This window comes from Mauremys reevesii, linkage group 5 (assembly GCF_016161935.1).
Source record: "Mauremys reevesii isolate NIE-2019 linkage group 5, ASM1616193v1, whole genome shotgun sequence".
Classification (NCBI taxonomy): Eukaryota; Metazoa; Chordata; order Testudines; family Geoemydidae; genus Mauremys; species Mauremys reevesii.
The window spans coordinates 30202808-30230509 of record NC_052627.1 but is presented as its reverse complement, the minus strand read 5'-3'; the positions used below and the strand labels follow the sequence as shown (position 1 = coordinate 30230509).

General features: G+C 37.4%; 1 protein-coding gene across 8 annotated transcripts in view; it reads left to right on the top strand.

The window, feature by feature from the left end:
- Positions 1 to 27702, top strand: part of SEC24B (SEC24 homolog B, COPII coat complex component) — a 100321-nt gene that overhangs the window by 61769 nt on the left and 10850 nt on the right. For 5 of the 8 annotated variants that reach the window (XM_039540613.1, XM_039540612.1, XM_039540610.1 and 2 more), the window contains 13 exons: positions 177 to 295; positions 665 to 720; positions 1067 to 1273; positions 1969 to 2092; positions 2989 to 3147; positions 6370 to 6543; positions 7905 to 8015; positions 13342 to 13517; positions 15554 to 15691; positions 18544 to 18648; positions 19696 to 19788; positions 21774 to 21877; positions 24503 to 25399. In XM_039540613.1, the coding sequence (XP_039396547.1) occupies positions 177 to 295; positions 665 to 720; positions 1067 to 1273; positions 1969 to 2092; positions 2989 to 3147; positions 6370 to 6543; positions 7905 to 8015; positions 13342 to 13517; positions 15554 to 15691; positions 18544 to 18648; positions 19696 to 19788; positions 21774 to 21877; positions 24503 to 24617 (1681 nt within the window). In that variant the 3' untranslated portion in view covers positions 24618 to 25399. Of the gene's footprint in view, positions 1 to 176; positions 296 to 664; positions 721 to 1066; positions 1274 to 1968; positions 2093 to 2988; positions 3148 to 6369; positions 6544 to 7904; positions 8016 to 13341; positions 13518 to 15553; positions 15692 to 18543; positions 18649 to 19695; positions 19789 to 21773; positions 21878 to 24502; positions 25400 to 27156; positions 27254 to 27702 lie in introns of those variants that run through there. The other 3 variants (XR_005599128.1, XR_005599129.1, XM_039540611.1) reach the window with 2 other exon arrangements.

Below are 27702 nucleotides of genomic sequence, written 5' to 3'. Positions count from 1 at the left end.
CTGACACATCTATGCCAGTATACTTTCTACTGTAGACCTGGCCTAAGCAATTAGGGCCCAGTTTTGTCTCAAATACACAAGCATGGTTTTCTTTAACATAAGTGGAAGCTGCAGATGTGTATCTGAGATCTGGATTTTTGGCTTTGTATTTAATTGGTGTTTTTTTTTATCTTAAGGCTGCCTGGAGATTCGAGAACAAGAATAGGATTCATAACATTTGACAGCACTGTTCAGTTCTACAACTTGCAGGAAGGTTTATCACAGCCTCAAATGCTGATTGTTTCAGATATTGATGGTAAGTAGCAAGAAGAAAAGGAATCAAAAATATTCAAGAGTTTTTATTTCACATTTTTAAGGACAAATTAAAATCTGTTTAAGTATGATGAATATGCATAGCAGCGTATTATAAAGTGATCAGTTAAAATAAGTTTACTTCGAAAATAAATTGCAAAATGCTTGGATCTGAAAAATGAAACTCCGATGTTAATGATACTGGCACTGATACAAAGCAGTCTTTGTTTGTATATAAAATACATTTTGTATGTACAACCAGGAAAAAAACAGGGTTCATTCAATCCTTTTTTTACAGTGCCACAAAATTAATATTTTGTGGTGTTTAATGTGCTTTTATTCTTTAATGAAATTTGTATTTTTCCCTCCATAGATGTTTTCTTACCTACACCTGACAGCTTACTTGTAAATCTTCATGAAAGCAAAGAGGTATGATTGATCAAAAAAGTACCATTACATTTCATGGATAAAATAAACATTTTAAAAATAATTTTATGCAGTCTGCAGTTTAAATTCCATTGATTTCAAGTCTATATCCTCTATATAATGCTTAAATCCAACATTTTAATTTTTCTGGAATTCATGATAGTATTGTAGTGTACAGTTGAAATCCTGTTTTGCTATTTTATTATTCCATTTAAAAAACTACATTTTCCATACAATGTGTTTAAGATAAGTTGAAATATTCAGCATCAGGTGCTCATGCCATGCCAGTATAGCTTCTGAGACATTACATCCCTATTTTGTCAATAATACCTTTCAATCTGTTTTGCAGCTGATAAAAGATTTATTGAATGCACTACCAAATATGTTCATCAATACAAGAGAAACACACAGCGCATTGGGTCCTGCGCTTCAGGCTGCCTTTAAATTGATGTCTCCAACAGGTGGCCGCATATCTGTGTTTCAGTCACAGTTACCATCCTTGGGTGCAGGACTCTTGCATTCCAGAGAAGATCCCAATCAAAGATCAAGCACAAAGGTACTATTAACTTTTGCAATGGATCATTCATTATTATTGAAACTTGCAGTGTTTTTCTAATCTAGTTTTACAAGCTACCTTTTGTGTTTGTTTACTGTTGCAACTTGCTATCTTTTAAATATCTCTTCAGCACATCCATATTAGTCTAATAAGAATTTAATTACAAACATTTTATGCTCTATTCCTCTGTCTTCAAGGCAAGCAAGCAGATTGTTCCATCTTCCTTAATCCAGAGTCAAACTGATAGTCAGATAGTGCTGGAAGAATAATACCACTAGTGCTTTTTATTTTAACTGTCTCCATCAGACAGGGGCTTAGGAACCACAATGAACATCTCTGCCAAACCAACAAGGATTCTGAAACATCAGTTCTTATCTTAATATTTTGCCACTTTATTTTAGAAATCCCACGAGTGTGCTGTAGTTTAAACAGCACATTGTTAGAATATTTATTTGTATTTGAACATATGTTTTCCTGAAAGGAAGATTATGGATGTAAACTAACAGGAGGTGCAGAGTAGAAAAAAAATACTTTTCTGCAAAAGCTAGTAAGCAACTACAAATGATTATTATAAGAAAATACTAAATATTGTACTTTTATCTTTTATACTGTTTCTATGTAATAACACGTTTATTGTGTCCATGATAGTATGCTCCCAACTTGTACTCTTTGCTGTATAATTTCTTTTACTAAAGGTTGTACAGCATCTTGGCCCAGCAACAGATTTTTACAAAAAGTTGGCACTGGACTGTTCAGGACAGCAAACGGCTGTGGATTTGTTCCTCTTAAGTTCTCAGTATTCTGACCTGGCTTCTCTAGGTAAGAAATGCTAATTTGTCTTTTTACCTGCTTCCACAATTTGTGCGTTAAACTCACATTAAAATCAAAACTCCTTCAGGAGCCCTTAAATTGTGTACATGGGTATTTTAGCACTTCCCTAAATATGACTCTTCTGCTGTGGAGGAGCTGACATGGAAACCAACAGGAAAGTGGTGTGAGAGTCAGCTTATATTCTGGTGCTCTGCCATTGTAGGAGATAGAGAATAGTCTTGTTATGTTCAGAAAAGTAAACTAGAGGAATGAGAGAGAGAGAGAGAGAGAGAGAGAGAGTAACTGAAGACAAGTTTATTAATGGTCAGTGTAGAACATGGAAGAAAAGTATTCTCATCTAGTTTCCTAAATGTTAAACCAAAACATGTTATTGCATACCAGAAATTAGTTATGTCTACATGAATACTGTACAGTTCACAATGTGGCATGCAACATTAAAATGCTTATTTACTAGTATGTGTGTGTGTATATATAGGTCATAAATAGTGGCTAGGATGACTCACTGTCCCCTTCCTGGTTCTTTGCCTGAGTAAGAAGTTGGGAACTGGCAGTAACAGAGATGGATCAAATCAGGAAAATAGAATAGAGATTCCAGCAAGTTGGAACAGGCCTTACTCTATTCTATTCTGGTGTCCTGACCTAACCAGGTGGCTAGTGGTTGTAAGCGCCTTCTCCATTATAGCACCCTTTACTTACTCTTCAAAAACCCTATGGAATAGCTACTTAAGGCTTAAATTCCAGTTTAATCTTTTTCCTTCATGTGCTAATCTGTGTTAAAATGGCAAAGGATTATATTTCTTTAAAAAACAAAACTCAGTTTATAAATCAATTGTATTACACCTATTCATATATAAATTTTAACCATTTCTCTTTCTCCTCAAAAGCTTGTATGTCCAAGTATTCTGCTGGATGCATCTATTATTATCCATCTTTCCATCATAGCCACAATCCTGCTCAAGCAGAAAAATTGCAAAAAGACCTTAAAAGATACCTTACAAGGAAGATTGGATTTGAAGCAGTCATGAGAATAAGATGTACAAAAGGTATGGTTTACATCTTGGAATTGTTTATACAAGAAGTTTCAGATTATATATTAAGCTAGGGATTGCCTGCAGTAGATAATTGAGGTACAGTAAGGCAAAATGTGTTTCACTTTTAAAAAGGCTCATTTGAGAACACCGGTGTGTGAGCTGCCAGCTTTTTACTAATTTTACATACAGTACATACATCATTAAGCATTTGTACTTGGCTCTCTTTAAAAACTTTAGGATAAAATATATAGTGTTTTTTGCATCTATGCATTTTCTTGTTTTAGATCAGATAGTATAGTGGCTCACATTTAAGACCTTTTTCATACCCTGAAAAAAAAAATCAGAAAGAAAATCCTGTTTGAATGCAATATCTCAGACATGATCTGCTGTGTCTACATTGCAATTTGCTAGGAAGAAACTTACAGTAGCTACTATAACTTTCTGCGCAGCATACTCAAATGATAACTTTTACACATATTAGGTAATTCTACTGGAAGAACTAAAATCTTAGGCCTCAGGTTTCCCAGGCAAGAGAAGTTGTTTCTGAGAAAAAAGTACAGCTTTCTTGCAGTCAGTGTTTATATTATCACTAAAAAGTTGCTAAAGATTTTGCTGTCCACCATCAGTACTATGGAAGAAGTTTCCTTAAGATAACATGATGAATTATAGATCCGATGGTTTCTCCTGTCCCATCACCACCTTCTGTTCTGGGTTATTTGAACCAAAATAAAATCTACCTTGCATTGCATTCAGGGATGAACAGCCCTGTCCCCTTCCTCTGATGCAGCTGATCCCTTCACCGCCCTTATTACCTATCACAAATCTTAAATAGTATTGATAACCTTGCATGAGCCTTTCATGCTGGGGTGAATTTTGCCTAACGTGTCAACTGAATACATTTAAGATGCTCTGAAAGGAGAAATTTTGCTTGCAAAAATTGGCCATTGATTCCTAATATCACACTTGTTCAGAACTTAAAAAATGAAAGGTACATTAATTTCAAGCTAGACATTTAAATCTATTTCTAGGTATTGTATACAGTTGAATTCTCCAGCCCATATGCTGATAATTGATATGAAAAGTACAGTTCATCCTGCTTATTCAAAAATGTGGTGGTGAACAGGATGTGCAATTAAATATAACATTTCTGTTGTCTAACTAGGACAGGTACAGCCTTTGATAAATTAACTAACTTGTTAGTGCCATCAAAAGTTTAATTTGGGCATCGGAATCATCTACATGAGTCAAGAAATTAAATCCCAATTTGCCTACTCATTACTATGCAAAGTGTCTAATATTCTGAATATATAAGTTTAAAACTGTAAACTTTAGAGACTATGAGGTTAGGGTCCTTAATTTGTCTGGAATCAGTAATGCCGTCCCAAGGCATAGCCGTTTGTTTATGTTGTTAAATGAATGCAATGACTTAACTCTTCCATAATTTTTTAAGTTAGAAAAACATCAATGATGTTCTGCAGGGGCTCACTTGTTATTTAAATGAGACTCTCCACTGCTCTAATTGACCTGTTTATGCATCAGTTGACTACATTATATACTATGTCCTATAATTCAAAATGATCTACTATATCATGGTTTATATCTGTGGAGTAGTAGTTAGAATGAAGGTTCAAAACTACTGTGTGATTCTGTAGAAATTTACAAAATGCTCAGTGAACATTTGTAACTAATGTTAAATTCCAGAGTGTTAAAATTAGGAATGCTTCGATTTTATGTAATTTATTTTACTGAACTTGGTGATGTATGTCCTAATTTTGAATGATCTCGTAAGTGACTGGTTTCTAAATGCATGGTAAGTAGTTTATTGCTGTGATATACATTCCTTTCTTCTTGCTCTGCTTCAGTCAGATTTCCTTACTAATTAACTGTAAATGCAGGAGAACAGCAAAACTTATACAATATTTTTGCTTACCCAGTGTAAAAAAAATATGCTAATAGTCAGTTATGGTACTTAGTATGTGCAGACACATTTAATACATTAATTGAGTGCTAGTCTCTAATACACCTAGAACATCTTTTTTTTTAAATTAAATGACGAGAGACATGGTGAACGGTTTTATAAGAACTGGGTCTTATGATTTCTTCTTTAGCTAAAAAGACTTGTAAGTTCAACATCTTAGCATAATCAAAGTATTCATCAGCCTTTACGGCCAAAAATAATTTCCTGTTGTTTATTGCACTGGTGGTATTTGTCTTTGCTTGAAGTGTTAATTGCAGTTATAACTCTGATGGTAATTTTCTCTGACCAAATTGACTTTACTTGTGACTTCTGAACTTGATTCTTGTGAACACTGGTCTACTATGAATTTTTTTAAATGTCTGGCAGCATCTGTTTTGGTTTTGACCATCATCTTCTGTACCTTTCCATACAGTGTCACCTCTTAGGCTGAGCATCTAAAGTGGTTCTTCTGACAGCTCTGAGCTATCTCCCTAGGAGTCGAGCTCCATCACAAAGCAATTCTAGGAAGATGCTCACTCATCCACCCTCAACTTTTCCAGAAGCTTTGGCACAGCTAGTGGGAGGTGGGATAGGAGAAAGGAGGGAGCGTCACAGAACCTTTAGAAAAGAAAAAACAAAAGCAATGTGGGGATACTGCAACAAGTTATATTTTGGAGAAGGCATTTAGTAGAAAGTTAGAGCAAATGTTAATACAAAAATAAATATACAGACTTAGGTCTTGTTCCAGCATCCACTTATGTGATTAACTTCAAGCATGAGAATAGTTCCATGAGACTGCTTGAAGTTAATCATTTGCATCCAATGAAGTGGGTATTCACCCACGAAAGCTCATGCTCCAATACGTCTGTTGTCTATAAGGTGCCACAGGACTCTTTGCTGCTTTTACAGATCCAGACTAACACGGTTACCCCTCTGATCATTTGCATAAGGGTTTGCAGGATTAGAGTCTAATTTTTTCTTATAGTCCATCACTTCAAGTTTAAATGTTTGTAGTCAGGGCAGTAGTTTGTTTATAAAGAGTATTCAAAAATGGATGTAAACATGAATTTTATGAGATTATCCTTAAGTTTCTTACCATTATATATTGTAGTTATGCAGTCATTGATGAATTTGCATTAGTATTTAGAAAAATTAACTTTCATTACCCTTTCTGAAATAAAATTGGAGACTTTTGGTTTTTAAAAAGATCTAATTACGGAAGTTAGGTTTTTTATGTTGCCGCTATCCATATTTTAAATGATCTCATCTGCTTCTAGGTCTTTCAATACATACTTTCCATGGAAATTTTTTTGTGCGATCTACTGACTTGCTGTCACTTGCCAATGTCAATCCTGATGCTGGATTTGCAGTACAGATGTCCATCGAGGAAAGTCTAACAGATACATCTCTGGTGTGTTTTCAGACTGCTCTTTTGTATACTTCCAGCAAAGGTAACTGGAAAACAATCAACAATTTATTGCCTTATTTCTCCTCAAAATAAATGCAGCTGATATTTTTGAAGCAGCAGTATTTATTTTTGTACTTAATTCTGTGACCTCTTAGGTATCTTCCCTCCCATTAGTTCTTGATTTCTCTTTCCTGTCTTGTTGCAATTTATTTTCTGTTTTAAGGCAGTTCATCTTGCACTGAAATAAATGTTCTTGCTAGTTAATGACTCACGCAGAGGCCAATTGGTCATGTTCTTAATTGAGCCATCAGATTGAGTACAGATTTCTTTCTTGCTCATGACAGTCCATTGTCTTACTACCCATACAGCCTAATTAATACTTTTTACATTTTTATGCTAAGCTTGAAATGTCTTAATAGATCTGTACACATAGAGGAACCAATCCTGCAAAATCTCACACACATGCTAAACTTTATGCACTTCAGCTCCCTATTGAAGTCAGTGGTACTACTTCAGCATGTACAATTAAGCACACATGTAAGTCTTTCCAGGATCAATGGCTGTAAACTTTGTTGCAAATTAGAATTTTTTTCCATATTAAATGTAATTCAGATAAAATAAAATGTAATCTCAGGAGGTGAAGATTAATTTACAATAATTATTATTATTTATCAACAATAATGTGCTTGCTACTTTATAGTTCACCAAGAGCTGAATACTGACATTTTTACTCTGTGAATAGTCCCATTGAAGTCAGTTGAGCTTCTTGTGGCATTGGATACTAAATTTGAGTACAGGTGGCATAATCTGGCCCAAATATAGCCCCTGCCACAAAGACTGTATGGTTTAAAAGACAGATATAGAGAAAATAAGTTGCTCCTTCCTCTGGAGTGTGTCCTAAATCTCTTCTTCAGGAGCCTCTGTATATTACCACTGATGAGATCCAAAGGACCGGTGTGAGTGTAAATTGCTTGTGAAGACCTAAAGAGCAAAGATTTCTGAAGGTTCCAAAATCTTGTGGTGCAGGCATCTTGGATTCGAGGAGTGGGAATATACATAGGCACCTCTGGAAGATCTAGTTTCTGGTAAATAACTTTGGTTCATAAATTGTTATGAACTCAACTTGGACATTGCATTATGAAAGTAAGTTTTCTAGGGAGGATTTGAATGTAAAGAGGGTGGTAGTTTTATGAAGTCGAATTAGGAGATTTCATGCATAGTGGACAGCATGTAAAAGATTTCATAGATGGGATGGAAGAAAGGAACAATTGTGGGCATCAGGACTGATGTCACCGGTGGAGCAAAAGAGTCTGGGATGAGAGAAGGAATGCAGTAAACAATACCAATTGCCTCTTTCCTATCTGTGGATATTGAATTATTAATTTATTAATCATTTTGGTGTAGGTGAACGGAGAATTCGAGTGCACACACTTTGCTTGCCCGTAGTCACTTCACTGGCTGATGTGTATGCAGGAGCAGATGTACAAGCAGCTGTCTGCCTCTTAGCAAACATGGGTGAGTATGGCAATAGGTGATCAAATATGTCATTGGCCAGGTTTGCAAAGGCCCCTTATGCTCAACTTGATGGCACATCTGTGTTTGTTCATTTGTAACACAGTAACTTGTGAATGCTGCATCTGATCAATTCTAATATTTTAGGGAATGTTCTAGGCATCAGTAACCAGAACCATGTTGATTTTGGGAGAAAAGGAGGATGCATGGAGCCCCTGCTATCTGTTTAGCACAGCTATAGCTTCAAACACCTCTGCAATTGTCTGTAGATCAAACAACTGGTTGATAGTAGCCCCAACACCTTCCTGCATAACAATATTCTTATCTCATCTCTGTCCATCTTCCCAAAAGAGTTCAGTATGTTGACACCCTAAATGACTTATATCCCAAACAAATAATAAGCGTGGGGAGGAACAAGCATGGATGGAATGGGGGTGTGCACACATCCCCTGGCATGAGGGAGGGGAATTGGGGTGGACCCTGTTATGGGGTCGGGGAGGGCATAGAGCCCTTAGCGTCCGGGGGATGGTTGGAATAGGAGACCTTGGTCAAGGGCTGAAGGGAATGGAGTGCACATAGAACCTCTGATGGGAGTGGGATGCGTGTTTGTGGTGGATGGGTGAGAGAGAGGGAAATTGGGGCTTACACACAGCCGCAGCCATTGCAGGAGAATGGAGGACCTTGGAATGGGGGCAATAGGGAGTACATGAGCCCCTGTCCTGGGGTGAGAATACGGACCCTGGTATATAAGGAGAGGGTGCACAGAACAGGGAGGAGATTGGATGGATTTCCAGGGACTCCCTGAAGGAAGGGGTTGGAAGGGTGGTAACAGAGCTAGTGGGTGGAATGGAGCTTACAGAAGCTACAAAGTGTGCGACACCATAGCATATTACATAAAAAACTACGTTAAAATAACATCTGTTAAGAATTGCCAGATTTATGTATTCCCGCGCAACCTTAATTTGGCCCAGTGTACATCCAGACTGTGCACTGAGTGAGGCAGGAATGCTCGAGGAAGAAATAGTATGAGATCATAACGCAGACATACCAGAGAACCAAATTAAGGATGCATAGCTAGCTGTACATCTGACATGTCCTTATTTTTGAATCCTTGACCGAAATGTTATTTTAATATAACCTCCTAGTGTTTTCCAAGGACAAAGATGAAAACCAATTTTGTTATGTATGTTTTGTACAGCGGTAACATTGTTGTCATCATCAGGGCTTGTACCCTGAACTTTTAGCATTGCTGCTTGACTTACAGATTAACCACGTGAGCTGACAGCAGAAGAAGGCTGTTATCCCCAGGGGGGTGGGGGGTTGGTTGCTGGGTCCAGTAAGGAGCAGCCCAATTTGGGATTCTCTTCCTTACCTGTGGAAGTGGGAGGCTCTTGCCAATGTGGTACCCCAGGAGCAGGATTGGGAGGTTAGCGGGAGACTGACTTGGCCCTTCCTCCCCATGGCAACTGGGGGAGCTCTGACTTTGTATGGTGCCCTGGGGAGCTGGGCCCATATGCTGGGTCCAAGAAAAGAGGAGGAGTTTTCCCTGTAGGAAGCCCAGCCTGGTTCTCTCTCCTTCTTCCACCACAGCTGCACTGGCAGCTCCCAGGCATTCCCAGCAGAGTGTCTTTTGCTGCTGTTTTGATGCCACCGTGGGCAAGCGTCATTAGAATGTTCAGTGACTTTGGTAGGCTGCACACATTTTTCCTGAGGAATGAAAGTGAGACTCTCTTCCCATTTACTTCATTTGAAGTTGTGGGTGTTCAGTATTTCTGAAAATCAGGCCCTACCCTTTAATGACACGTATACTATAGCTATCATATTATAGTTTTATTATTGTTACATAATGCATTGTATGTAGATTTATTATTTGTGTCTTCACTTTGCCAGGGTGATGTTGGATAACTAATGCTTTCTGGCCTGTGTTCACCCTCCTGCTATTTCTCTGTTTGTCTGTATGTAACAACTATTTAGTCACTTCCAGAATGTCAGGGAATGTTCTAGGCATCAGTGAGTAGAACCTTATTGGTGAAAATTGGAAAAAAAAATTGATTCAGAGAAAAACCATGGCCCCCAGATTGCCTGGTGTAGCAGACAGATGATGATCTCTGGTGCCCAGAGATCTCTGGTGCTGCTGTCCATACATGTCAACAGCAGCAGCATAACTTGCTGTCTGGAGAGATTGACTGTATCCTGGAGTCTAGGCTAAGGCCATGTCTATACTACTGACTTCTGCTAGTTTATAGCTCTGGTGAGGAGTGCAAATAAGTGTGCAGCAGAAGCCCCTAGTGTGGACACAGCTATACCAGCAAAACTGCACTTTTACCAGTATAGCTTCTTTTGTTCCTTTCGGGGAGTGACTTTATTATACTGGTACAAAGCTGGTATAGCTGCGTCCACCCTCGGTGTGTTTTGCCAGTATAGCATACTGGTATTCCTATATGGGTGAAGGGTTGCTATTGTAGACCTAGCCTAACAGAAATGAGAGCCCTGGAGAGGGCTTTTGTGCGGCATGCTGAAGGGAAAGTGGGGATCCAGAGAGGGAGGCAGAAGCAGCTGGAAGGATGAAGTGATGATGGGGGAAGCAAGGATCCAGAAAGGGGTGGGGTGTGGAGGAGGGACCCCAGGTTCAGTTTCTGAAGTGTGAAGAACAAGGGAGCTCTCAATGCAAAGGCTGGGGAGGTATCCATAAGCCTCATAACTCCCTCTCTGCTTCCCTCCAGTTCTTACTGCCCCTCACTATACCAAATTGCTGAAGGCATCCCATGCTGCTGTCTACACATTGCAGGCAGCAGCTTCATATGCTGCTCTCTCTCACTGCGGGGTGTATAGCTTGGCCTACAGAAGAAACCAAGTGTGACCCTGTAGTATAGAGGTAGTCAGTTGTTTGGTTTTTTTGTTGAGGTCCACATTTCTTGTCAAGGTCCAGACTCCAGGGAAAATCATTTTAAAAAATAACAATAGTAAGTAAATAGATTTTGGGATCTGTTAAAAAGTGTCTGGCAGTTCGGATTTGGCCACAGTCCATCTATTGCAGTGGTCAACAACCTGTGGCATGCGAGCTGATTTTCAGTGGCACTCTGCTGCCGGCCTGGGGTTCCATCTGTAAATGGCTTTCCGTTTTTTTGCAGTGCATTGTGCAATCTTGTAACTTCCTTCTGTAGCTTTGGCTGTAACTCCTGGTCTAATTTCAGTTGCTGATGACTTATGAAATGCAGGAGATGAGGCTAAATAAGCTGGTGGTCCCGTCCGGCTCTGGACTCTCTGGCTTATCTGGCCCCCATCATTGCAGTAGCTGAGCAATTCATTATTTTTAAGACACTTACCCTCCCAGCAGCCATGCGGGGGAGGGCAGTTGTTCCCATTGTACAGAGGGAAAACTAAGGCACAAAGGAGACATCCACACCATGATAAAAAACTCGCTGCACCAAGTCTCAGCCTGGGTCAATTGACTCAAGCTTGCAGGGCTAAAATTAGCAATGTAGCTGCTATGAGACCTTTTCTGGGATCTCAGAGCCTGAGCATCTACATCACTCTTTTCAGCCCCGCGAGCCGGAGCCAGCTGCTGGCTGTTTATAGCAGCGCAAACATATCCAAACAGGCTGAGTGACTAGCCCAAGGTGACAGGGGAAGCCTGTAGCAGAGGAAGGCAGGGGTGGTGAGTTGTATGGGCCTGTGGTGCCCGGGCTCCGGGAATATTCAGGGCCCGGGGGCCCAGGTCCACCAGTGTTCGGAGAGATTAACAACTGATCACTCAGAAGCCTGTGTGCAGCTGAAAGTATCCAAATATGTGCCAGACATTGGAAAACTCTGCAAGGAAAAGCAAGGGCAAGGATCACACTAAACTGATATGATCTGTATTTTAGTTTAATTTTAAATGAAGCTTCTTAAACATTTTAAAAACCTTATTTACTTTACATACAACAATAGTTTAGTTATATTATATAGATTTATAGAGAGACCTTCTAAAAATGGCACGCGAAACCTTAAATTACAGTGAATAAATGAAGACTTGGCACACTACTTCTGAAAGGTTGCTGACCCCTGGTCTATTGACTACCCCTGCTCTAGTATATTCTGTGTTTCATACTAATGGTCTACTAAAAAAACTGTATTGGGAGAAGCTAATAGCACTTCATTTTTATAGATGCTAAATTCACATTCAGTTTGTAGATGGCTTCCTACAACCAAAACGCATTTACAGCCCTGGCATTGCAATAAAGGAAAAGTTTAACTGTAGCTGCTTTAGCAAAGCAGATCAACATTTCTCTTACTACAAAAGCAGATCACCCAACAGTCCCATGTTTTGCCATGACCTACAAAGCCCCCTGTCCTGCGGGCTAGCTAGACTCAGTTCCCCACTCCAGGCATTGCAATCTGCTTCTCTCTCCTATTCCCCCTAAAACTCCCTCACAGCCCCTCCCATCCCTGTTCTCCAGTTTGCTCCTCTGTCTGGCCTTTTCGGGCACAGCGAGGCTGCTTTTGCACTTTAAGTGTAGACAGGACCTTAGGAGGCTAAGGGCTCTGAGTCATAAGGATCCTAAAACTCTTTCTGGTTGTATAATTTGATTTTTAGAATTATGAAAGATTTCTGAGTACAAAATGAGACCTGTAATATGCAGTAAATGGGAATATTGAGGAGCATTTGAAATGCAGATAGCCTTTAAAAATAAACAGAAAAGATTAACATTTCTCAGATTTCTCATTCAAAGACATTTGGTCCAAACTGCAGAGGATCAAGGGAGAAGTTTCTGCTGAAGTTGGCATTAGTCACTTTTTAAAGTGGCATGAGACCTACGATGGCAATCTTCCAAAGCATGAAACTTAATGTATGGTTTATTAGAAAACAGTTGTCATACCTTTGTTTTTGACAGACATCTTCATTTTTCCCTTTCACCCAGAAGCAATGACCATCAGCTGTTTGCCACTTCCTTACCACTGTCATTTAGCACAGTGTTTTTTCTATGGACTGCTTCTGAATCAATATTCTTTTTCTTATCACAATGTCAAAGCTGGCACATAACCGAGGAATAATTGCTCTGTTCTTAATTATTCTCTGTTTCCCCAATATTGTAGATCTCCAGGAACAGGGACCTAGCGAACAAAGAGAGTAGCTGCATTGGACTGCTTCTTTTGTCTTACCAAGGTGTTTTTTCTTACAGGAAGCTGCAATTTATTTGCTCCTGTTAAAAATTCACCAGCGTATCTATTTTTTAAACCTTAAAATACACTTCTTAGAATCGTACCTTTTTTTATACTTCTCATGACTGTTTTTGATAAGATTCAGCAATTAAGGCTCTTATTTATTTGTCTACTTTTGATTCTGCAGCTGTGGATCGGTCAGTTTCATCAAGTCTTTCAGATGCAAGAGATGCCTTAGTGAATGCTGTGGTAGATTCATTGTCAGCATATATCTCAACTGCCTCAAACCTGCAGCAATCCACACTGATAGCACCAAATTCCCTCAAACTGTTTCCTTTATACGTTTTGGCTCTTCTCAAACAGGTACTCTATAATATAGTGTTGTTCATGTTGGACATCAAATACAAAGCAGTGTTTTTCTTTGTCTTCAGCTTTAAGGCAGGCTGTAAACATTGATTCATAGTCTAGCTTCTTTCCCCTCCTGATATAGACCCTTTTGTTAAATTATTGTGAGCTACCCACTTTATTTTGGGGGAAAGTATCTTTGTACATAAATTGTTGAAGAGTTTATTTGCATGAAAAAGATGTAGCTAATGATATATCATCAGTTCCTGGCTAAAATTTTCAGTTCACCCTTTTTTGAAATTCAGTATTTCATATCAATTTTATTTACATTTTCATTTCATAACAAAAACTAGAAAATCAATGTTGTAACCATTAACATTTCTAAAATTTAGGATTGAATCAGTGTTGCTTGAAATTCTATCTAGAAGCAATTTATTTCTTTTTTCTCAATTTCAAACAAATAAACTAAATACTCTCAAACATGTGTGACCAATACCGGAGACCTCTAAAGAGAAATGGGTAACATCAGTTGTTAGTCTCGCATGTGATTAAAGAGAAACTGAAGATGAAAGTTAACACTATGTATTTGTTAAGTAGGGTTTCACTTCAAAGAAATGCTTAATATTGCACTAGGTTTACAAACACTTGAAAATATTTACTTTTGAAAGTTTTTTCATTTTAAAACAAAAGCAAAATCTCATTTAAAGGGTGGAGGTAGAAAGCGCACTTTCTTTGGGCCCTGATCCCAGCAACAGATTTTGGATTAAGTTGAGAGATGTTCATATTTAAAGCTTGCATAGTCTGTACAACATTTTCCAAACAAAGGGTCTCTCTCTAAAATTAAAATGAAATAGTAAAGTGGAATTTCTTCAAATCAGAGACTCGTAAGCTTTTATCTCATTTGGGGCTCACAGATAGCCGCAAGCCCAGGACCAACATAAGACAGTGATTAAGGCTACCATGGAAGACTAACAAACAAGGGTAACAAAATTGGATCTTTTAGCACTGTCAGTTCATATGAAAGACATGTACATGACATTGCTTTAAAAGTAACAGCAGTTGGGGAGATTAACAGAAAAATATTTTGTTTCTCATTTAGAAGCCCAGTGGGGTACAGAAAGGACAGTGGAAATATTTGAGAAACGTGACAGACCAAAGAATTAGAATACTTTAAATTCATGTTGGAGCAGAAAAGATACAGATCCAGCAGGGTCTGACTCTATTGTTGCAGAGACTTCTGACTGAACATAGGCATTGCCCTACTGGATCAGACCATTCCATTTAGTCCAGTGTCCTGTCTCTAACAGTCAGGGGCGGCTCTAGCGATTTCGCCGCCCCAAGCACGGCAGCACGCCGCAGGGGGCGCTCTGCCAGTCGCCGGTCCTGCGGCTCTGGTGGACCTCCCGCAGGCGCGGACCTCCCTCCGGAGCCGCAGGACCAGCGGACCCTCCGCAGGCACGCCTGCGGGAGGTCCACCAGAGCCGCCTGCCACCCTCACGGGACCGGCAGAGCGCCCCCCGCGGCATGCCGCCCCAAGCACACGCTTGGCGTGCTGGGGCCTAGAGCCGGCCCTGCTAACAGTGGCCAATGCCAACTGCTTCAAAGGAAGTTGCAAGAAATCGTGCAGAAGATAATTTATGGATTAACCTGTCCTCAAGGAAAGTCTTCATAAGCCCTATTTGGTAGAGGCTGGTTTGTGTCTAGAAACATGAGGATTTATGTCCCAACCAAAACTTTTGGTTATTTGTTTATCTTACTACTGTAAATTTGGATATAATCTTGTTATCCAAGTAAACGTCTAATTCTTTTTTTTGACTCTTTAAAATGCATCAAATTTGCCATTCAGGTTAAACTTGATTTGTTGCATACTTTGGAATATTTTAATGCCAATATTTGCTTTTGAAAAATTAAGTAAGTTTTTGCCAACTGTGTATCTGTGAGATTCATAATGGGGTTTTTTTTTTGGCCAGTGCCAAACCAACATTTTACCTCTGATTTGTCTAAAAGCAGTACAAAACATAAAAGGTGCCTTAAATCAACATACTTTCTTACAGAAAGCATTTAGAACTGGCACTAGCACGCGCTTGGATGATCGTATATATGCCATGTGCCAGATAAAGAGTCAGCCTCTTGTTCATCTGATGAAAATGATACATCCCAACTTGTACAGGATAGACAGATTGACCAATGAGGTACAGTATGAAACTATTTCTTATGGAATAAATTATTTAATTCTGAATAAAATAGAATATCTATTGAACCTACTGTAGTGTTGCCAGCAGTTCCTTTAAAAGTTTTGGGTGTAATTTTAAATATTTACTTCTTCTGTGCTTGCCATGGTAAAATACAATAGATTAAAAAAAACCTCCAAAGGTTTGTCTCAGTGATCATGGTACTGATCATCATCAGTTTATATAAAGAAGAGCAGATAATATCCATAAGGTCTGTTACTAGAGGTATGTTCTTTTAGCCGTGTGGGAAGGCTGAATAAAGTAGATATGCTGAGGAGTTCTAATTTGTATATACATGTGGATGAAGTTATTTGGCTCATAGTGGAATGATAAATACTTAGCTGCTTTTCCATTTTGTATGAATGAAATGGGATGTTGGTTTGTGTGTAAGGTGAGTGGGATTCTTTTAAAACTACATGTACAAAAACATTAAGGTTTTTTGTTGACTGTGAAAATGTAGATGAGGTATGGTGATTGGAAGTAATGGGGCTTTTAATTAATAGAATGGGCATTACTCAGAATCAAAGTTAACCATGTTTGCAGAACCATAAAGTCTGCATTTTAATAACTAATGCCACAATAAAAGTTTGTCATTTATGAATTTACATCCCTAACTCTAGTTTAAAAGTTTTATTTGTTTGGGAATATTCTTTAAGTATTTTAAAGAGCATTACATAGTAACTATTTTTATATGGTCATTAAATCTGACTAGTTCAGCTAACAAATTTCTTGCAAGCTGTTTTGACCAGTGCTATTTCAGAGTTTGATTAATGATTTTAAGGAAGCTAAACTAAGCTAAGTTTACTTTACTCTGGTGTATGAATTAATAGGTGTTTCTGGCACTTCATGCACCCAATTAACTGTCTTACAGTTTCTTTAAGCAAGCCAATCCAAGTTTTTTGTTTCTTTTGCTACGGACACTGAAACACCTATAGTCAGCATATTTGTATGTTAAGCTCTTAGTGTTAATGGAAACACATCAGCACATCTCATTGGGAAATCCAGTTCCCAGTGCCAAAGGATTTTAACCCACTTGTCTCTTGCAGAACTATATTTTTAAAACAGTCTGGTATTTTTGTTCACTGGCAGAAGTTAATTTAAATATTTCATTCTTCATAGCATGGGTTTGCCAGGGTATTTCCTCAGTTCAAAATATTTACCGAGTAGTTGCTTTGTTTATTTTTTATTCTTATTGTCCTAACAACATGTTTTAAAGGAAACCTTGCAGAGTTAAGCTATATTAGAAACAGCCAAAAAGAGGGCCCTTTCAAACCAATTAATCCCAGTTTTTCTTTGTTCATTATAGTGATGTCATGTTTTCATAATTTACGACATGTCACAGCTCCTACTTATGGGTCATTAAGAAAGTCATTTGAGCAGGGAAAAACTTAAGATAGTTTGGACCGACAACAGGACAGGCCCATTGTTCAAGGATCAAGATAAATATAATGCACCTAGTCAGCTTTGTAAGCTGGAGAAAAAAGTCTTTCCTGATCTTTGCAGAGGATCACCTTATGCTATAAGCATTACATTTTGTCCTTGTGCCCATTGACGCATGCATATATGAAAACAGATTTGGCCCTGAAGAATCAGATTTAGTTTCCTTTATTGTCTTGCTTTGCATAGGTACTGTGTTAATAGTGTTGTTGTATAACTTTCAAAATGTGACTATACTGTTTCTTGATGACCTCTACAACCATGAATACCATAGGTTGATTACATTTTGCCTAAATCAGTGTTTCCTGTAGTTGGTTTTAAATTTCCTTTGAGTTTCAAGGATCAGCTTTCTTGATGCTCATCATAATTGTGTGCAGCGAAGTCTCTTCTAGCTCTTCTTCTTCCAGGCTACAGCCTATAATTTTCATTTTCTTTTTATATACAAATCCCACAAGACCACCTAATGAGTTGTATTGTATTTCTGTGGACTTTTTAAATCAGTGCTACATTTTTTTGAATATAATTATCATAATTCAGTCCAGATGTGGGCATGTAATCACTTATGTAAATTTCCAAATTCTTCTATGCAGAAAGGTCCATGTGTCCTTAAAATAGATCTTCAGCATTGGGGCAGATAGTCACTGGTAGGGTGACCCAACCTTTGTAGGCCTGGCAATTGTATTCCTCCTCAGCTGCAGATAGGCTTTTAAACAACCTCCCTGTTGTTTAAAGCAGAAACTGAAACAAAAAAATTGAAAATGCAGGACAGTTTGGTCAATTAGGCCCTTTCAGAACTGTGTAGCCAAGCCTTTGTCTGAGGGCTTTGTTAGCTGCTTTAACCTATATGCCAGTCATGGTTATGACCAAAGGGGGATTTCTGCTATCTGGGGGTGGCAATGTTGTACACTTCTGTAGAGTAGAATTTTAGATTGTTCTGCTCTAATAATGTTTCTGTAAGATAGGAGGATGGTGGCAGACAATCTGTGGTGCTTTTGCCATGGCTGTTTGTAATTTATTTTCATTAGATATCAGAGGTTAGGTTTCTTGGCTTATTTTTAGGCTTAGAAGTTGCAGGATGAGAATCCACTTAACGTAATATGTATATTTGTAACACACAAATTATATTACCACTTACGTAATCATCTCTTGATCTATATTGAAGAAAGATCACCTGGCATTAGTTTTAGTAATTCACATTAGAAGGAACTAAGATAAGGATAAATGACATTTTGTTAAATGAGACCCTCCAAGATATAACTAGAAAACTACACTTACAAGTCTCTTTTCTGTTTTCTCAAAAACTAGTTACGCTTGATGCTGCTGATTATATGTCCTGTTTTATATAATAGGTTTTCTGTAACTCTTTATTATTACAGGGTGCAATACATGTTAACGACAGGGTTGTTCCTCAACCTCCTCTTCAGAAGTTGTCTGCAGAGAAGCTGACAAGAGAGGGAGCTTTTCTTATGGATTGTGGCTCAGTAAGCTACCTGTTTCAGTAGCTTTTATCTGATATGAATAAGACAAATGTGTTTCACTTCAGACTTTTAATTGCAGCTAACTCATAGTACCAGTACTCTGTAGTGAATCAACCTTAGTTATTCCAGGATTCTAAATTAATGTCTCAAATGAGAACCTTGAATGTCAGTATTGAATTTGCAAATGACTGAAATATCTAGTTTTGTGATAAATTTCTTAAACAAGCATGGATATTAATGTTTGAAAGGTTAATTTCTCGTATTACTCTGCATGTATACCAGTCAATGTTAGTTTAAATTGTCCTTCCTGAAACTTAAGGCTTTCTTTTTCAATTGTTTCCTTAATGATGTTCATTGTTTTGAAATGAATGCACCAGGGTCCCAATCTAACAAATCATGTATGCTAATACTTGTGTCATTGAAAGCAGGGCTACAGACACAATTGAAGAAAATAGTTTTCGACTAAAGTACTATAAGAAAGTATATTTTAGTCTTGTTATCTGGAAATGAAGAAATTTGAACCCTGTATGTTTAAAGTGTTCAGCATGAAGCAGCATTTTCCTGCAAATGTCACAACTATTGACCTGCTTATTCTGAATAATTTGAGAATACTTCTTTAATTTCAAAAAAGTTTTCAAAAACTGTTTGTACTTACTGTAGTTGCTTAGATGCTATTTAATGATGTAACTGTAGATGGTGCCAATTGATTAATAAGGCAACTATATGAAACTTTGTCAGTAGGAGAACATTTATTGAAACTGCTCCTGTTGCTGCATATTAGCTCGTTTGAATTAGAAATGTATTCTGATAACTTTAGTTCCTCAGAAGAATTATCAAATTCTGTATGAAGTTATCAGATTTTACATGAAACCTCGCAAAAGCAGAAAAATATCATTCTAAACATTTTAACCCCAAAACAAGTCAAAATCACTAAACAATTTCATTTAATTTCTAAAACTAAACTCCAAAACAAATAAAACATGAAAACTCAATACTCTAAAATATATGCAAGGCATTTTCTTCGTTAAAATTGATTTTTGTTCTTTACAGATATTTTACATTTGGATTGGGAAAAGCTGTGATAATAGCTTCATAAAAGATGTGCTCGGATACCCTAACTATGCATCTGTACCACAGAAACTGGTAAGTGTTTTAATGAGTTATGGAATGTAATACATACATTGCCAAGTAATCTACGTTCTCCCTTGTATTGGCTGTATCAAATTATGAAACTGAATTAGATTTATTTTATTACATTCATAATGCTAATACCTATTTGCCAGCTTTGTCCAGTCTTTTAAACATATGTTTAAAGAATGTGGGGCACCATAAAATTGTTTGAATTGTAAAATTAGTTTAACTATGGCACTAAAAACAAAAATACCAAGGGATTCACGTAAGCAGGTTAAAATAGTCATGAGATTCTGACTCAGCTGTCAAAAATGAAGGAATCCAGAATTAATATTAGAATTCTTCCATTCATAATTTACCCTCTTGAGGAGTGGTGTTTGGAGAGTTGATATTCCGTGAACTCAGTGTAGTCCACAAGATTTACAGTACAACAGATAATAAATAAAGGGTTGAATTTAAACTTTACTTACTGAACTTTCCTAGCTTTGGTCAATTTTAACAAGGACGTCAACCATTAAAGTCACTGGGATTTGACATTCCCTGAGATGCTTTTGAAAATCTCCCCCTAAATGTATTTGATTCAGACAGTACTAAGATTTTATTTCCAAAGGTCAGAAAACAGCTGTTTGTTTTGAGGATCGAGGGACCTTATTAAGATACTGTACTGTACAAAAAATTCTGAACAGAATTGTATTCAGGTAGAACTAAATATGTTAGTTACTGTAGAAACATACAGGAAAACTGGTCCTGCCCTAAAGATTACAATATGAAGGACACAAAACAGATGTGGGCGGGGGGAGAGAGAGAGAAGTGAAGCATGCAGCAGAGTGGTCAGAGTGAAATCGAGCACAAAAACAATGTTAGGTCCAAGATTTTAAAATCTATTTTGCATGTGTAATCTAGTCCTAACTATCCCTCTACTCAGCCATAATGAGTTGGCAATTGTAGGTGATACAGTAGAAGGGTGTTTTAAGGATGGATTTGAATGAAGAAAGGGTAGTAGTATCTTAATAGAGGAAGGTAGATGGTGCAAGGATAGCTTTATTATTTTCAGTGAAAAAGCAAAGGGGTGATGAGTTTATGATAGGGAATGACATTACAGAAATGTAAGTGAAACTTTTAAAAATATAATTCATTCTATCCATTTACTACAGAGGACAGTAATTAGTTTTAAAACTGTAATCTGATAAATGAATTTTGATCCCATCTTAATTGCCCCATAAACTAAGCAAGCCTCAAAGGCAGTATGATCAGTTCAGGCAGAATGAAGCATCTTTCGCTGCTCAGCAATGATCCTGCAGCCAATTAGAGAGACGAGTCCAATCTTTGTGTTGAACTTTGGGGGTTGCTGTTCAGGGCTAGTTTGTGGTAGTTATATGTATGTGGGTCTCTTTAGGGCTGTAAAAGTAATCCTGAGGACAATGCTCAGGAACTTGTGTGTGGAAGAAGTTACAATAATGCATTGGGGTGGGGGGAGAGTGAATACAGTTAGGACAAAATTTATCTACATACTGTTATTTTTACAGGCCTGTTTCCTAAAATGTCTTGTATTTCAAATACAGTGATTAATTTTATTTAAGGATGAAATCTTTGCACTTAGGCTAATCAAAGAGAAAATGCATATGTAATACACTTCATAATAAATGATTTTGTAGGATGAGATTGGACTGTTTCCCCTATGGATCGTGTCATGACTGACATCCATCTTCTCCCAAACCATTTTTAACTCTTATTCATGTACCTATTTTACTAATTGGTTTCTTATATATATGGATATATATATATATACCCATTCAGTACTCAGAAACATAATGTATAAAAAATGGCTGTTTAATTTGTCAGTCATCCATGACTGGGGAGCTTTACATGGGATTTATTTTTAGACTAATTTTTCCAGCCTACCATTGATTTATTTCAGCATGATTTATTTTAATTTGTTAGGTTATATTTCCTCACATTATAAAACTTTTATTTTTCTAATTACATTTTTCAACCAGACACAGCTTCCAGAGTTAGATACACTTTCTTCAGAGAGAGCCCGATCTTTTGTATCCTGGCTCAGAGACAGTAGACCTTTAAATCCAGTTCTTCAAGTAATAAAGTAAGTATTTTTACAGTTAAACTTTCTGTAATCTCATCTTTTATGCATCTCCGGGGAACAGAATTAGATTCCATAATAGCAGCTCTCAAATCCTGATCCTGAGAGATACTGAGTGCCCTCAACTTCTTATTGAAATAAGTGGGAAGCAAAGGCACTCAGCACATTATAGGAGATGCTGAGCACCTCACAAGATCAGGCCCAGTGGTATCAAAGACATCTTAATTGCAGAGATTGCTTTACAAAATATTTAAATTCATTTAATTTTAGAGTGCCAAGTCAAAGTTCAGACATTAAAATATTTTACTATTATGAAAATACTAAACAACATGTGCCCCATGATAAATTAAAGTAACTGAATCAATTTCCAGTCTCATTTTATATTAAGGCTCCATTTATAAATGGTTTATAGGTTAACAAAGTATTAAAACATCCGTTGTTAATTTATTAATTGGTTGTTATAGATGTAGTCAGACAGGTCAATAAGTAGCTTATAACCATGGTTTATAATCATCTTGAACACCTTTGTATGCCTACCACCATGTATATAACTAATGTGCTACTAATGTCTATAACATGTTTACAATATTTAATAATTAATTCTTTATAAACCATTTATAAAATGGAACCTTAATATGAAATGTGACCTGTATTCTAATTCATCAGAGTACTATACATACTATTGAATTACTTTATTGAAGTCCTTGTTCTTTTCAAGCTATTGCCTACTTGAAAAACCAAGACCTCATAAAATGCTTATATTTGTATGCATTCAGTAGATTTTTCATCTCTGACAATGATAGATACACCATGTCTGAAAGGTTTTTAAGAGAAATTACATTGAATGTTGGCTGCTGGCTGTTGTCCATGAAGCAAATATAGGTCTTATTTTTTTATATGTGGGCAAGAGGTTCAGGTAAATTAGAGTGGCACTGTTGGTTCAACTATCTTGTAGTAAAGGGTGTATCAGCATTTCCTTTGACTTCTTACTTTTCAGGTGTTATTGGTTAACTGAGAATGAAATATCTGTATCTTGGGTAAATTTTTTACACCTTTAAAAATTGAATACATCAAAAACTGTTTAAAGAAATGATTATCAGTAATTTATGTCGATTTATCTAGAGATTATCTTTGTCACCCAAATTAACAAAAGACAAGAAATTCAAAATTAGGGCTGAAATTCCCTCTTTAATTCTTAGCCTAGCTGCTGCTGTTTGGATTACAGTAGCATCCTGAGGCCTTAATAAGGACTGGAGCATAATTACAGTAGGTGCTGTGCAAATGATGGAGACAGCCTGTGCCCCAATGAATTTACAGTCTAAGACCCTGATTCTGCAAAAAAGTTTGCTTAGCTTTTAGCTTGCAGTAGCTTCAAGGATGCTGTTGATATGCTTCAAATGTTTGGAAGTGTTTTCTGGATTGGGGCCTTATTGCCTCTTTCACTCTCCTTTCTCTGTTCTACCTGCAGAAGGAAAAAATTGAGGATTATATGTCAGCAGTGACTGTAATCTTGAAAATGATATCAAAGGTTAACCAGATCAAAGTCCGTTGCTGCCAACAGAATCATGGCACCTGCTTCCACAAAAATCCTTTTTTCCTAACTGTTTCTTATTGAGTCTTTGTTTTGTTTTTTAAGGCTAAAGATTTTTAATGGTTTTTTTTCCCTCTCCCTATTTTTTAACCTAGATTCTAGAGCTCCTGTTTTTATAACTGGAAAGAATTTTGATTTTTTTTTACTGGGGAAAACTGATACCCTTATTAGTAAAGTTATCCAGAAAATGAAAATCCCTTACTGTGGAAAAAATTCATGTTTTTGAAATATTTTTGTCCAGGACTTTACAAAGTCAAAACATGACACTTTCAAGAAAAAAACTACTTTGGTCAGCAAATCGGAAAATTTGAGCACAGGCAAAAAGTGAAATTGACAAGGGCCTTCCAGCCTGGCTTCTGAAGAGGCGGAGAGCTGGACTATTCAGGGTATGTCTACACAGCAAAGAAAAACCTGCAGTTGGCCCGTGCCAGCCACCTCAGGCTCCCGGGGCTCGGGTTGTTTCATTGCTGTGTAGACTTCCAGGCTTTGGAGCTCTGAGATCCTCCCACCTCGCAGGGTCCTAGAACTTGGGCTACAGCCTGAGTCAGCTGGCACAAACCAGCTGTGGGCATCTAGTTGCTGTGTAGACATACCCTCAGTTACTCACAAGCTCTGGCAGCCACTCAACGTCCTCTCCCCCATCCCTTCTCTTTCTCTAGAGGAAGAGAGTGGGGGTGCTCAATCTCTCTTGCCCAGGATGGTGGGAAGGCTGAGTGCTCTGATTCTCTGCCTCTAACCCTCCTGAGGTGGAAGGGAGGTGGAGAGTCAGGGTGCTCAGCCTTCCAACAGGGCAGCCAGGAACTGTCCCTTTGGCAAAACTGAAATTTCCTTACAGGACATCTTGTTTTTTGGGAAAAGGGCATTTTTCATCAGAAAATCGTTCAATGGAAAATTCCCTTTTAACTCTCCTTAATAGTTTTTTTTGTTGAATCCTAGATCTCCAAGAGCAATATGCAGTATATGGACTTCATGCTTATACTTGTCTTTACAATAGTTTTGTTTAGTGCTTTGACTAAATACATTTTCTTATGTTTCAGAGATGAGAGTCCTGCCAAAACAGATTTTTTCCAGCACTTAGTTGAAGACCGGACAGAGGCAGCATTCTCTTATTATGAATTCTTACTTCATATTCAACAGCAGATTTGTAAGTGAAAGTGGAAGAAAGAAGAAGAAAATTCCCAACTTTGGATACAAATGTTAGCTGTGAGAGAAGTACATAGCAACAGGCATTTGCTCTTCACAATATACAGTGCAAAGCACCGTATCAGAAGCTTTTCAGCTAAAGGAAAAATACACACGTCCGGAGGAATTTTACGGATTTGCTTCAGCCTGAAAATGATAGGAGTAATGATGCTCGTTCACTAGTACATTTTTAACTGGTTTATACACGTTTCCAGTAGTGCAGCAGTATGGTGCTCTGTTTATTGCAAGCTGTTGAATTTATGTAGCTATGTGGGATGATATTTCTTAATGATATGTAAAATTAGATAAAACCCTTTTTCTTACATTTATTATGATAACCTTTCTGGAGTCCGACTCTTGCAGAGGTGCCAAGGGCAGTGCTATATGGTGTTTGTTTATATTACTTTTGAAAAGGAATTATTCATAGTCACTAAAAGACTTCAGCATTTTCCCTGTGAGGACTATAGAGTTTCAATACAGTACATGAATTGTAGAAATAAAATATCTAATGTACATAAGTGTTACATTTGTAAAGAAAATGTAAAAATGTAACTACACAATGAATTGCCCAGTGTGCAGCAGTGTTGCATATTCAATAATAGATCATTTTGCCCAGTTAAAAGGAGGTTGACTGATAGATAATACGTATTAAGAAATCTGAATCACATAGGAGAAACCCAACTTTGTAATCCTGTTAATTCTTTTACATGGATTTATTTATGATCAGCTTACTAATTAAAAATATTTTGCTTGATCATGTGTTTTTATATTTATGCAACTGATAATCATTTAGATACTGAACTCTAATGCTGAATCTAAAATTCACTTTTGAAGAGAGTATGTTTACCACTTTATTTCACAGATTTCTAGAAGGGGAGGAGAGAATATTTCATAGTTTGAAATGAGCAAATGTATCAAGGGTTAGTTTGGGGTCCTTTCTCATATTTGGCTTGTGAAAAAGTATAACGTCCTAATATTTTGTAATCTGCAGAAACCTGGGCCAGGTTTCTGCAACTCAGTTTTGTGGTACTCAAAATAAGCATGATTAATCATTGGATGGGATCCTGTGACAGGGTTTTCTGCGTGATGAAAAATAAGGGATATAAAAATGTTTATTAGAGGAAGGAAAAGTAATATGTTGTTTGAAAAGTTGGTAAATGTCAAGAAGCTTATTTCAAAATGTAATCACCTTGCTACTGGCTTCTTTATAACCTCATTTCTGCTAATAAATGTAACTAAATGGCTGGGTTTGTGAACACAGATTAAGCTCCGAAGTTAAAATCTGGTATTGGTGGTCAGGTGAAGGGGGAGGAACTGTGTTTGGCCATCTGCTGCAATTGCTGATTTAGACTTGGTCAGTCATATGACCCAGTCTGAACTTTTGTCACTTGTTTGCTTTAATTAAATGTGTGTGTGTTCAGGTAATTGAACTAAGAAGTGCCAAATAATTAAATGGTGGTAATGTTAGCACATTTTCGTTTAAAACAGTCCAGAAAAACATTTTTTAAAAGCATTCAAGAAATTGAATATTAACGACCCTACCCCCTGGAAAGATGGACTCAAATTGAATCTGTACCTACTGTACAGTATTCAATAGAAACATGTAATAGCTAAATATTGCAACTGTTTTATGATTAATTAAATCCTGAAAGTGTGTTATCCTGAGTGTTTGCACCACATCACAGTTTTGGAGATACCTTATTTAAATTTGTGTATCTTTCCCCAATTAAAGATACTCAAGTACACCAAGGATAGCACATAAGTAAATCTTTGTTATTCATCTTTATGGTCAGTTACTAAGGGCTTGTACACACTACCACTTATGTTGGTATAACTTTTATCACTCAGGAGCATGAACAAGCCACCCCGCATGACTGACATACGGTACAGCAACCTAAGCGCTGATATGGACAGCGCTGTGTAACTCTCCCACCGACATAGCTACACCTCTCAAGGAGGTGGTTTTATTATGCCGATGGGAGAGCTCTCTCCCATCAACATAGAGCGTCTTCACCAGCTGCATAGGTGCAGCTGCGTTGCTGTAGCACTTCTAGTGTAGACTAAACCTAAATGTCTGCAGAAATACAGGCTAGTGTCCCTAAATCAAGACAACACGATGCAAGTAACTACATATATTTTGTTCTGTTTACACTACACATTTTGAATTAAGGGTAAGAGCTACTGAAGAATAACACAGGTGAAAAGATGTCAGAAGGGGATATTAGCATAATCTTAACAGTTCTTCAGAATATACAGACTTGTAAACTTGACATTGACTATCTAGGAACATTCAAAACAATGAGTATGGTGACCCAGTCTGTAAAACTGCTACTTAAAGCTTTATTCTTCTATGTATTTTGTATATAAAAGTTGTTATGAAAAATACATGAGAGAACTATTTGATTTATTTAGTAAAAGCAATTTACAGTATAGAAAAGCTGGTAGTTTTTGGCTTTTTTTATATGATGATAGGTTAATATCAGATGTCTCTTTTCCAACTACCATAAAGGAATTAGGTGCAAGCCATAAGATATATGCTCCCACCAAGAAGTGTGTTCAACCACCCTGAAGAAGCATGAAGACCCTCTCATCAGTAGCATTCTAAGGTGGGGGATGTGCTTTTATGATGAGTAACTTAAAAAATTAACAAAGGTTTTTGGCCACATTAAATCTGAAGCAAGGATCTTTGTTTAAAAAAAAAAAAAAAAAGTGTGCCATAGAAACAAAAATAGAAGACATCCAGCCTCCTAGCCATTGAAAGCTGACTCCAGAAACTCTTAGATTGCTGAAAGACAGTAGAAACTGGATGGTTCAAGGCACTAGTATTAAGATGACTTCTTAATCGGTTATTTGAATTCAGCCAAGGTGCATAGTAATGGAAGCTGTCAGGAGGCTGTTCTGGTAGTTTTGTCCAGTGGTCCATCTAGCCCAGTATCCTGTCTTCTGACCATGTTTTGTGCCACTTGCTTCAGAGGGAGTGAACAGAAGTGGGAAATTTGAGTGATCCATCCCCTGTCGTCCAGTCCCAGCTTCTAGTAGTCAGAGGTTTAGAGAC